The sequence below is a fragment of the Lissotriton vulgaris genome, chromosome 5 (assembly GCF_964263255.1).
Source record: "Lissotriton vulgaris chromosome 5, aLisVul1.2, whole genome shotgun sequence".
NCBI classification, from domain to species: domain Eukaryota; kingdom Metazoa; phylum Chordata; class Amphibia; order Caudata; family Salamandridae; genus Lissotriton; species Lissotriton vulgaris.
The window spans coordinates 1,022,690,956-1,022,704,222 of record NC_141693.1 but is presented as its reverse complement, the minus strand read 5'-3'; the positions used below and the strand labels follow the sequence as shown (position 1 = coordinate 1,022,704,222).

The following is a 13,267-nucleotide window of genomic DNA, read 5'->3' as shown; positions in this document are numbered from 1 at the left end:
CTCTCTAATGTAATATACTTATTTGTCCTTCTTTCCATATCTGCTAAAATCACTAGGCCCCAAAAGTGACCAGAACACCAATATATAATATTTGAGTTTCACTTGTTTTAGGAGACTCCTAAATTTTGCAAAAGAGGAAAAATAGGTAGGTGTCAGTTTTTTCAGTTTTACATCGTCTGTTTTTTTTTAGGCATATGACTCCTTTGGGTGAAAATTGTATATTCACACTCTGTAATTACACACATTTAATCACTCAAATATTTTCCATATGCATATTAATAATTAGTCATTTTAGCAACAGTGATGTAGTATGGCTCACCTGTAGAGAGGAAATGATTGTAATAATTACAGAAACTGGAAGACCGAAATGATTGCTTTTAAAACTGAAAGCAGAAAATGAAGCATGGATTTTTAACATACTTTATTTCGTTGCACCCAATGTAACCTGATACAGAGATGAATTGCATAACTACAGGAAAACACAAGGCATTCATTGCAGAAGATGAGATGAAGACCATTCATATAATGTATTCAGAAGGCATTTGCACTTTGTTTGGCATACAGCCAGGTTGCTCAATGTGATAGGAAAGCGTTGCCACACCCATTACAGAAGAGCATACAGTGGAGGAATGCTGTGCAATGTGCTCTGTGGTGTGAATTTAATCATGGCCAGTTGCAACAGGAACAGCTGGCATCAAAGACTAAGCCGGTCTGACAAGCCTGTTGATAGGTATTTCCATTCAAGCAGTTGTAGAAGCCGTTCTTCAATGTTGGGTTCGGGTAGAGGCCGTTGGCTTTACCAGCACAGAATCCACTGCCACCAGAGCTGCTGCCACCACTGCTGCCACCGCTGCTGCCTCCTCCACCACCACCGCTGTGGGCTGGAGCTGCTGTGACTGGGACTGCAGGGGCGGTACAACCTAAAAGGGCATGAATAAAAGGTACCAATGAGTGGAAATACTCTGCAATCCAACTCTAGTCAAACATGGTCTGCTAATTTAGCCCATGAATCTAATGTTGCGGCCTAATTAAATTTCCACTTCATAATTATGAATGTTTCTTTTTTTAAATACTGTTAATTGTTTCTGTATGGCATGCCCAGAATGTGGAACTGTGCCATCTGAATATCCTGAGCATCTTGTAGCGGTGAAATGCAACAAGTAGCATGGTTCTGAAGTTTTGAGAACACATGGTCTTACTGGAGAGAAAAGGCAGAGAAAAAGAAAACAATGAGGTCAAAATTATGAATCCTCAACGGGCACATGGAAATAAGGGGCTTCATTGCAAGAAGAAGCCAGGCACAAACACTGTAGAAACACACCCAGACACAGGCAAAATACTATGAAGGAAACTGACCATCATATGCATCTAGTCTGCCAAGCCCCCGGTTACTGAAGCCAGGGCAGATGTGCCTTTGCCACAACCTCATCTTTCTGCGAATGTTTGCTCCCAGGTGTACCATGTTTGCATTACGAAACCCAAATTCTACAATGTCTCCAGTCATAGAGTTGAAAAACTGTTGCATGCATTCAGCATTAATAAAGCAACCAAAGCCATTTTCACAACCCCAGCTTTTGCCCAGATCATATGGACCTTCTTTATGACCCTTTTATGAGTCAGGTGGACTTATGCTGTCTGAATGTGGGCAACCACCAAAAGGGACAACCGTCCATTGTCTTGGCTTCACACCATATCTACGGTAACAAGCTGTGTTTCTTTGGAATAAGGACAATCTGGTTCCAGATTAAGCAGATACTACATTCATTCCTAACAAAAAATCTTTATTAGGCACATGAGGTTTTACACACCTAGAGACCCTCCCAGCTCTGTAAAGCAACCTTACTGTTCTGAACCTAAATGCTAGGTGCTTCTGAGGCAGGTGTTCAATTCCTATTCCTTTACACTTTAATGATATCAGTTTTATTACATGCTTAGGGTGCTATGTAGAGTTTGACAGAGTTCCCCTCCGTCCTATTTCGAGTGTACATGTGGTGGTAGTGGTACACTCCAAATAGGGCGGTAGTCCTGCATTCATTAAACTCCAAAGTGATTTAGCAGGTTAAATGAATCCATTAGAATGATGTCCATGTCTCACACAACATTTAGTATTAGTTGTACTAAATTATAAAAATCCTTCTCTTGGCAGTGTCAGCTTGTCCAGTTTGGAGTGCACTGGTTTTTCAATACCAACAAAACAAAATAAACCCTTAGTGGGAGAGGGTTGGAGACACTGTACAGGAGAAACGCCACTGGTGGTAAACTCTGGCTAGATTCAACTTCATTATGTACTGCTATTGACAACGTATGGGAAATTCCCAGTTAGATCTGTGTTGTTAAACTTTACCACAAATCCTCTTTTTACAATACGGTGCCCTGTCATTGTATGTTTAATACATGCAGAAAATTAAATCTTCATTAAGCGCTCAGTTTCATAAAGGATGAAAACTGAAAAGAAAGAAAACAGGAGGATGTCCTTCAAATGTGTGAATGTTCCTAACCTGAAGCTTGTACTCCAAGAGTAGTCTTCAGCGCAGTGATCAGAGGAAACTTGCCCTGGTTGCAGAATGTGCCAGTAAAGTCGTCTAGGTCAATGGCCCACACCAATGCACCAGCCAGGTTGTTCTTCATCAGCCACTGAGCCTGTAAGCATTAGATGGAGCATACTGCTATAAACATCAGTTAATTTGTGTTGCCTCCAGCCTTTGCAAAATACCATGGAACAGGCCAATCTGTAAAGAATACCTTGAGCGTGAAACTCTTCACATTGTCGTATCCAAGCCACTGGTTGCCCTGGTATGCGTAGGGAACCTCTTCAGCAGATGACCAGTTATCAGTAGCTCCATTCTTCAGGAACGTGCAGATCTGTAAAGATTAGAGATTGTAGGAAATGTTCATTCATTTTATTTTTGTTTTGAGTGGTATAATGTACTGGCCAGAAATAACTCCAAAGTCAATGAATGTGTCAAAGTACATGTACCTCATAGTAGGCCCAGAAACCAGCTTGTCTGGTGTACGGCCCCGCAGGACCAGCTCCAGATGTTGGGGCGGCAATGCCGTTGTTGGATGGATTGCTCAGAACAAAAGTGTGTCCATAGGTGGGAAATCCAACAATGAGTTTAGAAGCTGGGGCACCATTATTCAGCCAGTAGTTCATCACGTAATCCTACAAAGATAACAGTTGTTTTCAAGTTAAATTCTATGAGAGTGGTGCACAAAATGTCATAACAAGTTCATACATACTTTGAGAGTCTCTAAAACTGGGCACTTGACAAAGATGAATTGAAAATTTCAGACAGTCACTAAACAGCATGTCATCACTTTTGGTCTGTCACAATACTTACGACATTCAAGTACGCGTTTGCCCCAGTGGCAGAAGGATTGGTGTACAAGGGGCTGTTCTCCCCCGTGTATCCCTCCCAAGATCCGTGTAAATCATAGGTCATCACATGGATGTAGTCGAGAGCCCTGTCGGAAAAGGCATATGCATAAATAGGTTGCTGTTCCATATATTAAGGGCACTGTACAGAACTTACAAGACAAGTGGCAGATACAGTTGTATTTCCTGTGGGTGTACTATCCTGATGCACCATTAGATCAGGTTGTTCTTTAGTGTTTGGATTTCCTATTAGATGCCTGCCATGCAACAGCCTACTTTTCTTGCCCATCTCATTTACTTCCAGAATGCACACAGACTGTGAGCATTTTGTTTATTTTTATTTATTTATTTGATTTTTATAGCGCGTAATAACCCAGGGGTCTCTAAGCGCTTTGTCAGGATCCACACAACCGAGTACAGAAAGCAGCTGGTCATAAATTACAGGCCACCCCACGCTTGCTGAAAGAGCACTGTTTTTAATTTCTTTCGGAAGGACAACAAGTTGGTTTCCTTCCGCAGTTCCATTGGCAACTTGTTCCACAATGCTGGGAGAGTATAGGAAAAGGCGCGACCACCCACAGTAGCCAGTCTACAGCGTGGTTGAGTGAGGAGGGTAGCGTCTGCAGATCGTAGCGCCCTGCCTGGCCTGTAGGGAGTCAGGCAGGATTAAGCATTAAGACCAACCTTCTAAGCATTAAACTTTCAAATTTTAATGTGTCATTTTTATTGGTGCCCCTGCCTACAACATTATTAAACCCATCCTCAGAAAGAACACTGTACTCACGCGGAGAGCTGAGGGATCTGATACCCAGCCTGGATATTGGAGATGCCTGCTGCCACAGCAGCTGTGACCATGAGCCGGGGCTTGTTGCTCTGAGTTGCCTCCTGCTCAAAGGCTGCCCGCATTTCCTATAAAGAAAGGAAGAAATTGAAAATAGAGTTTATAATGGAGGGAATGGATACTCTAGCATTTATGGGTAAATTCATAAAAAATACCTCTCTCCAGACAGCCTGGGTATTGATTAATTAAAAACATATCTTCTAGCACAATACACAGTCTTTATTAAAATCATCCCTTACAGAAGGGCTTCTTGTTCTAGACAGTGCAAGCCTCTCCAGCAAGAGAAGACAGCTCCACATAGGTCAAGAGCTGAAGATAGACAACTGCTTTCAACATCTCGTCAGGGAAAAGAGAAAAAGACACCATACACATGTCCCTGGAAATTTCCAAAGTTCCCTGAGGATCAGAGCTATGGTGCTGGTACAATATTCATCAAACAAGGATCTGATGGACTTTGCTTTGGAAACCATGAACTCCACCATCAAAGTGGAATAGAAAATCAAACCATTGGGAAAGGCAGAGGAATCAAGATGCAAAGAAGGGGTAGGGGTAGCTACTCAGAAACCCCAATAATTATTTCAAACTCTGTACATAAGAATATGGCAGTTCTCCACAGAGTGTCACAGTCAGGGATGCTAGCCCTGCAGCAGTTGGATGAGCTAAGCTGCATATATTTTTTTAAGATATCCTTGTTGAATTGGGAGAAGTTAATAGAAACCCATTTTTCATATTTTAAGCTTTGTAATAGCTATTTTTGTCAGAATCTAAATAATAGCAGCTGGTCCTCTTCCCGCCCCCTCCTGCACAAAAGACCCTCGCAGTGAGTGAATCCGGTGGGTGTTTCTGGTGCTGATGGAGGGCTGCTGTAGACACGGACCTTGCTGCTCTCAACTGCCTGGTTGGCCACTTCGCCACTTCTCGCGGCCCCCGCTTCGCGGGAGCCGCTCACCGTTCCTGGACCCCTGCTGTCTGCATCTGCCTGGGACCATCTGGACTCTGCTGCTTCTGACTGCCCCACACACGGACAGAGGCGGGACTGCGAGGACCAGCCTGCTCAGCGGCGCTGATCGGCCGCAGCTGGTCCTCTTCCCGCCCCCTCCTGCACAAAAGACCCTCGCAGTGAGTGAATCCGGTGGGTGCTTCTGGTGCTGACGGAGGGCTGCTGTAGACACGGACCTTGCTGCTCTCAACTGCCTGGTTGGCCCATTTTGTTTCTTGTTTATTCTCCCAATTCCAATCCCCAAAAGGGATTGGAATTGGGAGAATAAACAAGAAACAAAGACCACCATGAGCCCAATGGATTGTTGTTATATTTTCTTTATATGAATATTGTCTGAATAGACTGTGATAAGTGGTGTGCTACAAACAGTATTCTTATACAGTACTCAACCGTAAGGTTGTATGTAGGGAAGTAGGGTGTTCTCTTCTCTCAATTGGTCTGTAAGCACCCAACATAATTGTATTGTGAACGTCCATACGAGTGTGATTTCTATATGAGCGCTAGTATCTCCGGTACACCCAGTGTTAAATCATCCTTCCAGTCTCCTCAACCAATGTATGGCACTCTTTCCTAGTCTTTCCGCCACCCTTGTTTTCAAAACTAAGACCTAGATTCCCACTAGTCACCAAGACAGTAAGAGCTGTTTGGAGATTTTGTCGCTGTCTGACTGACATTACTATCACTCCACATGCTAGTTAGTACCCTAGTCTCTCATGTAGCAGATGGAACCCTTGTCTGCCTATTGGTATCTTTGTACCATTGCCTCCCTGTTGCTGAATGGTACTCTTTGCCCCGCTGGATGAATGTAGCACTGGTATCGGCAACAACTGGCTGGCACCCTTGTACACCCAAGAAATGCCTGGTGACCTTGCTATCTGCTTGGTAGTTGGCTAACTTATCTCCCTGCTCATTAGCTGGTTCTCTTATCTCTGCAAACCAGATGTCTGGCTGACTGAGTGGATGACTCAGTTGTATCCTCTCTGTCCAGTGTGTTCTTTTTTTGCCCTGGCCCTCCCAATAGCTGGCCTACAACATCGCTTCTTCACTTACTGCAAACCATGTGTCCCTTGTGATGGATCCTCAGGTACCCATACTCAAACTTACCGGCTCATCTGCTTATCTATTCAACTCACTGCTGCTCTTGCCCCCTCACCATCTGGCTTGTGACTTTCTGCCTGTGCAAGTTGGTGTTCCTTTCTTCACCCCAGGCTTTGCCCTCGGTAAACCTGAGGTCTGATTACTCTTCCTCACCTGGACCAGAGTAGTGAAGAGTTGTTTGTCCTGGGGTGGGCTTCCTCTGGATCCAGGGTACTCCCAGTCAAAGTCCAACCCATCAAACCCATACTGACGCAGGAAGCTGATGACAGAGGTGATGAAGGTCTGACGGTTCTGTGAAGTTGAAACCATGGCGGTGAATCTAAAAAGGAGAAAGATGCAAGGGTCAGGGTAATTTTGAAGAGTGATGGCACTGTGCAAAGTGGGTAATAGACGCAATTTGCAGGTACCACATTTTTAAAACTCACGGTGCTGTGCCAAAGTTCCAGCCACCAATCGCCAAGAGAGTCTTCAGTGCTCCATTCCTATGGATAGAATGATGGGAAGAGAAAGTTTAAGAACGCAATCTTTTTAATAAATTATGATGTACCATTAGAACATACAACAAGAGGAAGGACTCCTGAAATGCAACCGTGATTGAAATACATATTCGTGCTGTACTGAAATACTGACAATCAGTGAATAATACGGTCAGAAGTGAGCATCACCTGTCCAGGACTCTCAGATTTCACCTTCTCATCTTAGCTTTAGCTCTGTAATTTACTTGCTGCAAATCATGCATGCATCAATAAAAGGATTAGCCTGGTTATTAACTCATATTTACTTATTGATTCTTCATTAGATATTTGTGTTACATAATGATGATCTCCAGAGAACAGAGGAGACTTTGACTAACCATTTTATCTCCTCTTTGTTATTCTTGGAGACCCTTTAAGTCACAAATGTAACTGCAGACTAATGCTCCTATAGAGTTACTGATGTGGTCAATTACTTACTGGTTCTTTAGGTTCTGAAAGGAGCTGTAGAGAGTCACGTCATTCCACTCAATTGTTGCGATTTGGTTGTTAGACATTCCAGCAAAGGCGTAGATCAGGTGAGTACACAGGCATGGGTCAATGTTGTCTGGCTTGAATTTTCCCAGGCCTGGCCTGTACTGGGCCCAGTTGGTGAAGTAGCATGTTAGCTGGTAGGCGGAGCCTGCATTGTGAATAGGATTAAGGGAGTTATTGCACACATTTAACATTGTCTGTCAGGTACTATCTATTGGATTGCATGCCCTAGTAGGTAATATTTTTCTCACACATCTTCCCCTACAGCGCTTCTCCATTCCAAACTACATCGTCAAGCCTCCTAGCTGTGGAACAAATAATAAAATGGAGGCATGCAGACACCAGAATACTGTACAAGTACAATGGCTGACAGACTACATAGAGCTGTCGCCTAGCAGTGATAGTCCATGGTCAGTTCTTAATGGCCAATGCTGTTTGACCTCATCTTCTCACAAAGACTTTGAGGGCCCCTAATTATGGTATTTGAATTCCCTTATTAGGCTTTTTGGGAGAACATGGGAGGAATGTTGAAGAGGGACGTAAAAGTGCAAGAACTCTCCTTAAAATTAAAAATCTGATCTTCACTCCTTAGATCACAGAAAGTGTCACATGATCAGAGGCGGAAACCCACCAACAATTCATTAAGGTGTCTCTGCAGAAATACTCGTAGCTCAATTAGGTCAAGTCAAACATTTTTCACTCTGATAGGAATTCTTTGTTTGCATGAGCCAAATCAGTTATCTCTATGGTTTACACTGTCAGAAAAGAATCACAGTGCTAACACTGAACGTTCTTGAGCCTAAGCACATGTATCGAGTCACCATCACCTTCAGACTACACAAAACTACCAGGTCATTCAAACTCACAGTATTACAGCAGGAAGGTTGAATTCAAGCCAAGGCACGGAAATTAAATTGCAGGGTGAGGGTCACATTCACGGGCTTAATGGAGGCTTTGATCTAAGGGCCACTCTTAAAAAATAAAACACTCTAGCTAATGCATTAAACTTCAAAGAGTGCTTTGGGTGGCAGGGGTAGAATGTGGCAATAACTAAAGTGGCATTTACAATGAGGGTGCTATTTTCAACTCACTTAGTCCTATCTGATGCACACATCTGTCTGAGGAACAGAAACAAGTAATGAAGGCCACTTACCTATCTGGGCATTGAGCAGCAGAGCCAGACCTGCATGGAGGTAAAAATGTGGTTACAATATAGCAATGAGAAGAGGGCAATAGCCACAGCACGTAGAGGGTTTAGGAGCAGAACTCAAAACACAATTTAATTTGCTTCATTAAGAAAATGTCCTGTTTTAAGGACATCATTCTCTACAGAAACTTTAGATGTTTGCGCTGCTTTTACCATGTAAAGTCACTGTCTACAAAAGTCTTCTTTTCCTTGAGTCTTAAAAACCTGAACAGATGCATTCCTCACTTGCCTGTCTGCAGTGACTGATGCTCTGACCAGCCATTTCTATTTGAACATTTTGAGCAGTAGCAGGGATCAGGTGCCACGTCAATTTAGAATTCTCTGTTTTAGATCTTTTTAACATTTCATGAAAACTACATACCAAGCATATTGGATATTAAGAAGGATATATTTAGGGATCAAAAATTGTTCTTTAGGCATGCCTTGAATTAACAGTAACTCAATGCCACATTAGAGACTTCTTGCTAATCATTTCTAATTATAGCCTAAAATAGTTCTACTATGACAATGTGATCATATTTATGTATTTGCAGGAGATACAGGTTATATTTATGAAATACTGTTGATATGAATTCAGAAATAACACCAGAATCAGGGGGATTTTTGATTCAGCAAATTTGTATCCCATCTCTACTAAAGATCTACTGTGAAGAATCAAACATATTCATGAGAATCAAATAGACACAGCCATGAATGAAGCTCGTCTATTGAAGTTACAACAAATAAGAAAAACGTTCCCAAAATTCCACAATACATATAGGCGACAATGCAATACCGTATAGGTGTTCTTCCCACACACTTGATTGGATTTTAAATACTTTATTTTGGTTAGGACCTATAATCTACGTAAGAAGTGTCAGAATCATAATCTTTGCTGAACAATGCAGTTCTCTGAACCAGTCATAAGGAGACACATGCACTTCATAAAACTCAAATACAATTTGTGTTTATGAAGGTATGATGAAGTTGTCATGATTAAGGTTGTTAATAAATATTTCACAAACAGAACACTATCAACATTAGTTTGCACACTAAACACTAACATATAATTACCTGAAAATAGCTGTCACAAGAAGCATGTAAGTTAGTTATAAGATTTTAATATGAGAAACCCAATCTACGTTAAGGGAGTCTAAGCATTCCAATAGGAAATGTATTATGGCATTGAAGGCAAGTATTTGGAATGTTAAAAAAATTATTCTGTTATAAAATGTAAACTTGTATATCAACTGTGGCTGTATGAACTAGTATGGATGTATGGATTAGTTAAATAGACATGATCAGGCAAAACATTACATAGTAGACCGTACTTATATTTAATTTAAACCATCCACATATGAATTGCATATGCGTGCATGTAAATTACTTTTTGATCTTTAAAATTGAGTGTTTATTTTAATTGTATTGCTAATAGTCAATGCAGTCACATCCACATGATTCCATACCCTGATGATGTTGAGGAAGATTTCCATATAGCTCCCAATCAGCACCGGGAAAACAGTCACGCACACCCTGGTCACAAGCAAACTGGACTACAGAAACCCTTCTATGACGGGATCAACAAAAAAGAACCGCCAGAAGGCTGCAGGTCATTCAGAACTTTGAGGCCAGAATTACTCTCAATTTACATCGATGCACTCACATCACATGAAAGCTGAAGAAGCTCCACTGGCTTCACAATTCTCAAATGAGCACAATTCAAACTCCTCGCCCACACTTTCAAGGCACCCCATAACACTGGCCCACCATATCTCAACAATTCCACCTGATTTCACAAACTTTCCTGACACCTCCGCTCATCCGGACATCTACTTGCAGACATCCCATGCATATGGAAAACCAGATCCCGAGGAGGGGCTTGGAGGGGAGAGATCAAGCCTTCTCCTATATCTCTACGAAAGTGTGGAACGACCTGTAGTCATACATAAGAGCCTCTTCCTCACATTTGAATTCCAGAAGATACTGAAGACAAGGCTTTGAGTAGTCCCACTAGGCCCTAGATCTGGCTAGGCTCACACCTGCTCAGCACCAGAATACCAATCCGGGCGATAGTGCCCTTTATAAATCTGCATAACAAAACAATAGCTTTTGTTTTCATTTTCGCCACCACCAAACGTCTGTCTTCAATGGTCAGTCAAACATAGGTTATCACCGTCAGCAGCTTATGACTGGTACCTAGTATATGAACTGAGTGACTGCATTTATGTAATGCATCAGCTAACATGTAATCACAAGCTCTGGGGTGTTTCTCCACATCCCAAAGGGATTATAGTTCCCTGCTCTATGAGCAACAGGATGAAGCACATGCCTAATTCCTAAAAATACATTTATGTCCACTCATTACTATCATCTCAGTGTATGTAGAATACTAGGAGGCTGAGGTCTCCAACCTAATATGTAAACAGCCACTTTGGATTAATGTGGCAGATCAGTAAGTCAGTGCATCATACCCTTTAACAGCAATATACCTTCATTTGTGGATGATTTACTACATTTTAAAAAAAGAATGTAAGAAGCTTGATGTATATGACAACATGTCTACAGTACTGAAAACAAGTCACCATATCTTGTTGTCCTGTGGCACAGATCATTAAACTTGCTAAATCCAGGTTTTTGACTCATAAAATTAAATTTGTAACAAACTCCACTAAATATATTTTTATATATATATATTAATATCACTAATTCCTTTATCTGGTGGAGATGTAATGTTCATGATATTTTGAACCACGAAGTTACATGCAAGAACCTAGAATATCACTTTCTGGAGAAATCAAAAAGTGATATGCCTGAGTAAGTTCCAACCTGGACCCTCCATTTACAAGCAAAGGTTTAGTGAGGCATCAGCTCATTCAAACATCTACTTTCACACTTGATCTTTTGAAAGTGCTTGCCCTTTCCATAAGTTTTAGTTCCTCTTGTGTTATTCCAGCCAAGTTCGGATCCTGCACCTGGAGATTGACAAGCTTGCCTCACCCCTCACTCGGCCATGCAGTACTTCTCTTGCAGCAGCACGGGTGTGCAATTTTGAAAAAACCATCACCCCATTCTTCTACTCCTAACTAACACCCTAATATTTTACTGTTTATGCCATCAATATTTTGGAGAAACAAGAAAACGATAGTCTCTCAATTGTCATAGAGTCAACTTCCATTCTTGACCTGCTACAATCCGGTTTCGATCTTACAACAGTACAGTATTGGCACTGGTAACAGTGGGTGATGAACTGTGCTGGGTTCTAGATCAGGAAGATGGTTCAGCTCTGATTCTTTTGGATTTGTCTATAGCTTTAGACACAACATCTCATGAAGTCCTAAAACCAAGGCTCCAAATGACCGGCGTCAGAGGCTTAGCTTGGGATTGGCTAAACTCATATTCACAGAATAGAACGCAAGTGCTCAAAAGAGCCTCTTTAATTTCAGGTGTTAACATGAGGTTCCCCGAGGCTCCTTACTGAGCCCTACACTATTTAACATCTATATCAACCTTCCCTTTTTACTGATCCGAGCATTTGGCTACTTTGTTTTATGATGTATGCTTGTGAAACTTGCCTAATCATTGCGTTAGCTGGCCCAATGAAAATCAACTAGGCTTATTTTAAAAGTTGTATTTTTGAAGTAGCTTAAATGGATTAATTGCAATGTCTTGAAACTTAAACCTGACTATACTGAAGTGTTTTATAATATGATGTTTGATAATTTGTGGTCTGAGTTGGGCGATCCACCGACTTCAAGTAACACAATGAGAAATCTGGTTTTCTAGCTTGATGACGACCTTACCCTGCCAATCTAGATAAAAACATGGTTTCTAAATGGTTTCTCATTTTTGAAACTGTTAAAAAAAATCTCCTCTGTGCTCCTTTAGGATGTCATAAACAGGTTTTGCAGCATTATTTCAAGACTTGACTACTGCAACAGTCTTTATATTGCTACCACATAAACTTACTGCTAAACTACAACTCATGCAGAATATTGATGTGCTTAGGAGAAAAAAAATCTTGTTCAAGACATTATTCCTAGTACCTTGAGTGTTAACTAACTCTGGCCTTTTAATCTTTAGGATACATTCCATAAATATATATTCTTAATAGCTCATTTTTTCTGCGTCAGACCTTAATTTGATGATTTCTTGTTTCAGAAACTTAATTGGTGGAGGAGCCCATAGTTTACAAGAGCAAAGCATCTAAAAGCCCTCTCTGGTTTCCTTTAGGCTTTAATCACTTTCAGTTCAGAATTAAAAAATATTTTTTACTTGAGCAAGTACAGTTATGGGTATTCAATTTGTTTCTCAGTTCGACCAGCTTTTAGTGCCAGAACACTCCTCTGGGTAGCAGGTGTGCTCTACAAACATTTTAAAAACATACTGTTATCCAGGGTAAAGGCAGAGACAAAGACAGCTATTCCGAAATTGTTCAAGAGCCTGAGGTTTATACTCACCAGTGAGGAGAAGAAACTTGCCCATGTTTGCGACTGTGCTGCTACTGAGGACGGTGTCCTGCTACCTTTTTATACATCAAGGTCCCAAATGTATTCCAGTGTTATCCCATTATAATCTGTAGGAAACTGGCTCTATATATCTTCAGCCGAAGTATCAATATTAGACTTGCTACAGAACAAAGCCTCCAGAGTTCAACAAACAGTGCTATCATGTTTCCACAGTCTGAGTACCTGCAGAAGTCAGCTAGAGGTTACAGTACCACTAAATGTAGCTCTTGGTAGCCTATGTGGTTGTTTTATTC

General features: G+C 41.4%; 1 protein-coding gene across 1 annotated transcript; it reads right to left on the bottom strand.

Moving 5' to 3' along the window:
- Window positions 1-406: 406 nt before the first annotated feature.
- On the bottom strand, window positions 407-13,058 carry LOC147711928 (acidic mammalian chitinase-like). The gene is made up of 11 exons (XM_086922654.1): window positions 12,966-13,058; window positions 8,476-8,505; window positions 7,269-7,470; window positions 6,741-6,797; window positions 6,469-6,634; window positions 4,161-4,285; window positions 3,342-3,465; window positions 2,978-3,163; window positions 2,743-2,862; window positions 2,499-2,640; window positions 407-920 (listed from the first exon to the last, which is right to left on the bottom strand). The coding sequence occupies exons 1-11, from the start codon at window positions 12,988-12,990 to the stop codon at window positions 664-666; spliced, it is 1,434 nt and encodes a 477-aa protein (XP_086778780.1). The 5' UTR covers window positions 12,991-13,058; the 3' UTR covers window positions 407-663.
- Window positions 13,059-13,267: the final 209 nt, after the last annotated feature.

Bases quoted from the DNA above. Each gene is read 5' to 3' on its own strand.
- LOC147711928 (XM_086922654.1), bottom strand. From the start codon at position 12,990: ATGGGCAAGTTTCTTCTCCTCACTG. The intron at 6,635-6,740 runs GTGAGTTTTAAA...TCTCCTTTTTAG, and splicing joins TGGAACTTTGGCACAGCACC to ATTCACCGCCATGGTTTCAA. The intron at 921-2,498 runs GTTAGGAACATT...ATGCCCTTTTAG, and splicing joins TCTTGGAGTACAAGCTTCAG to GTTGTACCGCCCCTGCAGTC.